Genomic DNA, 4,817 nt, shown 5'->3' with positions numbered 1-4,817 from the left:
AATTCTTACGTGCCGAAATAGCCACTTGGAATACATTTTGCAAATGTGTGACATGGTGATGTACTGTGATGTAACAAAGTCACAGCATTAAAGGCGGGACTAAGGACGAGGTGTTTCAGGAGCTGTGTTTTCTGTGGGAGAGAGGAGCTACTGCTGGAGTGGACTTTGACCTTTTTAACTTTTGAGACCTTTTACATACACAAGAACCCATATAACACGTTGAAGGAGAGGAAAAACTGAAAAAGGATTATATGTCTCTTTTAAAAGACTCAATACAGCTCTGAAAAACGATGCTTATATTTGTGTTATAACAACTTTGTATTTACAATTCAGATTTTTTTACTCAATTTAGACACAAAATAAGCAAACAAGGTCTGGGTGATGTTTTTATGAACAACTTTAACCTCAGTTCAGGTTACAGGTCCGTCAAAAACATAATAATGCCCTGACCAGCACGTTTCAATATAAGACAGCAAGCAAAAGCAGAATTATATTCCAAAAAAATGAGGAAGTTCCTTCACACCCGAGATCAATGACTTAATATTTGAGTTTTATCTGCTAGTGTCAAAAATGAAAGTGTTGATCCTCTGTGGACCATCAGATTGTGATGTTTGTTGTCACTTTTATGATATGACACAGTAAATGGAACAGTTCAGACTCAGTGGAATAATGATATATTCTGGTTGATCACAGTAATATGACAGCAACAGCCACCTGTTTTAATCTAAATGTACATTTGAATGGTAACAGAGTTACTACATCATTGATCTCAAGTTGTTGGATACATCTTTCTGAATTCATTGATTCTCTCTGATTCTAACTGAGCAGGAAACCACTGAAGGTGGTGTGGTCAGCTGCCCAAACATGATTATTTATGGGCATGCGCACATAAACCTTGTCTGCTTGCTGCAGCTGTAAGACAACTGCATTCCCTCCAGTATCAACTGGGTCGCTGCGTGATTTCTGATCAGATGTCATGACGATCATCTCGCTGTTCTTGAAGAGCATCAGCTTTGATGCATGTTCTAATCCAGCATGATAGAAGAAGGTGAAATAATAAACACCTGCAACAGGTGCAGTGAAGACACCTGTGAAAACAACAGAGGATTTTTATGGGTTTCTGGAAGGCTTTGAATGTGACGTTAATAAATACAACGTGATAGAGGTGTGTAGCCAAACATGAATACTTTTTGGACGTGCATCTGAATTCTTGCAGTAATATTCAGTAAAGGAAACAAATGCATCTACGTTACTCATGGGTGTAGAAAGCATAAAAAATGTTGGTGGGAGAATTTTAACACAGATTTGGAGTTTCTCCCCTCAAAATGTTAGTGGAGTAGGTGTCATTTCCTGTATTTTGATGCCATTTAACAGGTGGTTTGAATTTATCTGTTTATAGTAGCATCAGAAATATTATCAGTAGGTCGACATTTTGCCATTTCATCCTGAGGAAGTGCCCCAGAAAACATGTTTGAAGATAATAAAACACTAAACATATGTAAATTGATTCAATTACTGATTCATAATGGGTGTCGCAGCCATTATACTAGAATGGGAAAAGTCCCACCTACTTTTCAATATTAGTATGAATGTCCAGAATAATGAAACTAAATGTCAAGTTTTTACTGCTACTTTGCAGCGAGACACTTCATCATTAATATACACTATAATATTACTGGTTACTGTTGTTTTTGTGGTCTGGCACTGCACGGGTCGTCAGTAAATTTAATCCTTGATAATCTGTTACACTTTGAACAGGTACAGATAGTAATCAGATTACATATATAAATAATGATATACATCTACAGTATATTCATCAGGCCAGTAACATGTATCAATAATCTGACTCAGGCTGCATGTGATGTCCTTACCTGTAGAGCTGTTGTAGGCATCACCGATGTTTGTGAGCACTTTGTTGTAAGCCAAAGTTACATCGGTGTTGAATGGTCCATGCTCCCCACCTTTCTCTAACAATGCACTGAATGCCACCTTGGTTTTACCTGTGTGAAATAAAATATTTCCATCCTGTCATTTGATTAAAGCATTTCACCTGTATTACATGTTGTAATACAGCATATGTATTATATTATATTGCATTACTTTTTTTTTTTTTTTTAAATGTACTTGCATTTCCAAATCTGCAGATGTTAGCACACTGACAGTCAGCTGTGGTCACACTTCAACTGGCACAAGTCCGAACATGGTATCAGGTGATGATAGATGTCAGCAGATAGTCTGTCTGAAATGGGAGTTTGTTCCTCTCTGTCGTCTGGTTTCTTGTTGATCAGCTCCGTTTCCTCTCTCCCAGTGTGACAAATGTTATGACACTCAGGAATTACGTAATCCTCAAGAGGGAATCTCAGCAAAGCTTATTTTAACTGTATGTTAATCCCCACTTCTTGTTTAGTCATATCCTTATTGTTGTTTACTCTGTTAAATATTATAAAATAATGAATCAAAGCACATTTATTATATTGAATGCTTCTATTAAATTATTCAAATATTCAATTAGTTTTTTTAACCAATTATTTGACTGTCAGAATTTTTCTGTGTACATACGTAAGTATGCTATGTAATACACTTGCTTAAAACCGGGGCTCCGGGCACCAAGATGCCAGCGCCCTCTGCTTCCTGTTTCCAGCAACCACAGCAGCTCACTTCCACCGGGGCTCCGGTCTGTATATAAAAATTACTGTCCATTCCTGCACTACATCATGTAAATATGTATATACGTCGATTCGATTCTATTTTCTTTCCCTTTTTAATTATAGTGTCTATTCTATTGTCTATTTTGCTATTGCTCTGTTCTCGTAATATTCTGCTGCTGCGACAAACAAATTTCCCCATCTGCGGGATATTAAAGGATTCTGATTCTGATTCTGATCCTGGCACCGAGATGCCAGAGCCCTCTGCTTTCTGTTTCCAGCAACTCGCTTCAACCGGAGCTCCTGTCACCGAGATGTCAGCGCCCCCTGCTTCCCGTTTCCAGCAACCACAGCAGCTCGCTTCAACCGGGGCTCCTGGCACCGAGATGCCAGCCCCCCCTGCTTCCTGTTTCAAGCAACCACAGCTGCTCGCTTCAACCGGGGCTCCCGGCACCGAGATGCCAGCGCCCTCTGCCGCCTATATCCAGCAACCACGGCAGATTGCTTCAACCGGGGCTCCTGGCACCGGGATGCCAGCGCCCTCTGCTTCCTGTTTCCATCAACAACAGCACCTCGCTTCAACCAAGGCCCCTGGCACCAAGATGCCAGCGCCCTCTGCCACCTAATTCCAGCAACCACAGCACCTCGCCTCAACCGGGGCTCCTGGCACCGGGTGCCAGCGCCCTATGCCGGGATGCAGGGAGCTTCCATCTCCCAGCTCCATCAGTCCCAGCAGCTCATGTCGGCTGGGGTCGTCGGCACCGGGATGCCAGCACCCGTTCTTCCCCCTCAGCAGGCAACCACTAATTTCACTTTATACACAGCTACCCACACTGAGCCGCACATAAAACCAAACGAGAGCTTCAGCCTTCTCTCGCCTGTCGTCGGCAGCTCCACCAGCACCCATACCTCCAGAACAGATGTCATCTACCCCTTCTGTCATCTTTCCTGTAATCAACAGCATAGATAAGAAAGGCAGGCCCGTCATGCACCAAGGAGGTTGTTCGATTTGCAACGGCTTCAACAGTACCGGATGCACCGTGTTCCAGTGCCGCTTCCTCCACGTTTACTCCTTCTGCGGCGGGGGCCACGCCCACCCCGAATGCCCGTACAACCTACTTCGCCAAAGCTAGTTCTCATAAAGGACTTTACAGGTGAAGGTTTTCACCCGGACTTCCACCCTCTCTTTCGAAATCAAAAATCTTCAGTTGACCATAACCAAGCCAGATTCAGTTGACTGCACACGCTAAGGAAGTTAAGGAAGTTAAGGAAGGTCCAGGAACAGACCAGTGCTTTCAAAGTCCTCCCTATTCACCCCGACGTCTGCCGTTTGTTCAACATCCACTGGCGTGGTACATATTACCTCGCTGTTAGGCTCACCTTTGGTTGCAAAGCAGCTTAAACTCTTCGACACCCCACCTGAAGCCCTCAGCTGGATCCAGTCTAACAATTTCCCCCCACCGGCCTGGTTACCCTGACTTCAGTCTTCCCCGACCTCGGGGTCCCATCGTTGCAGAGAAAACAGAGGGCCCCTCCACATCCCTCGAGTTTCTCGGAATCATTCTCGACACAAACAAGTTTTAGACTTCATTCCCGGACGGAAAGCTCAACCGAACCTTTTTCTGCGCCCCGCGCCGCACCAAACGTCAACTTCTGTCCCTTCTGGGCCACATCAACTTCGCCTTATGCATCATCCCTCAAGGGCGAGCCTTTATCTCCAACCTACCATTCATCACTTCTTCAGTCCCATCACTCTTGACCTCCATCTCCCTGGATAGCTCGAGCCTTGCCAAAATCCGTCTGTGATTCAACCTTCTCACCAATTGGAACGGAATCACTTTCTTTTACGTCGACCAACCGACTCACCCTCACAACATCCATCTGTACATCGATGCTGCTCCTTAGGCCGGTTTTGGGGGATGGTTTGCGGCAGAATCGCCCCCAAAGCTCGCTAATGAATGCCAGAAGTTTAGAAGCTTGGCACCTCACGCAGATACCTTCCCTACACCAGTCAGGCGTCGACATTCATCTCGTAAATCCAGCGCAAATACCCCTGACAAGCGACCCCCAAAACTTCATCATCAACAGCCTATCACCCTTGACCCTCTCTTCCTACTGGACAGCTTGGAAAGCTTCCATTACTTTCACGACCAAAACAACACAACCTTTCCG

At 44.2% G+C, this 4,817-nt stretch overlaps 1 protein-coding gene across 1 annotated transcript; it reads right to left on the bottom strand.

Moving 5' to 3' along the window:
- Positions 1-657: 657 nt before the first annotated feature.
- On the bottom strand, positions 658-4,526 carry LOC115589369 (complement C1q tumor necrosis factor-related protein 3-like). Its single transcript, XM_030430211.1, has 3 exons — positions 4,512-4,526; positions 1,872-2,025; positions 658-1,088 (listed from the first exon to the last, which is right to left on the bottom strand). Exons 1-3 carry the CDS (start codon positions 4,524-4,526, stop codon positions 817-819), a joined length of 441 nt encoding a protein of 146 aa, XP_030286071.1. The 3' UTR covers positions 658-816.
- Between the last annotated feature and the right edge of the window lie 291 nt (positions 4,527-4,817).

Source organism: Sparus aurata, chromosome 10, assembly GCF_900880675.1.
Source record: "Sparus aurata chromosome 10, fSpaAur1.1, whole genome shotgun sequence".
NCBI lineage: Eukaryota > Metazoa > Chordata > Actinopteri > Spariformes > Sparidae > Sparus > Sparus aurata.
The sequence above is the reverse complement of the archived record's forward strand: the minus strand, read 5'-3'. Positions and strand labels throughout refer to the sequence as shown.

Excerpts from the sequence above, each read along its gene's own strand:
- LOC115589369 (XM_030430211.1), bottom strand. Across the intron at positions 1,089-1,871 it reads TGCCTACAACAGCTCTACAG|GTGTCTTCACTGCACCTGTT; the intron begins GTAAGGACATCA and ends TTGTTTTCACAG.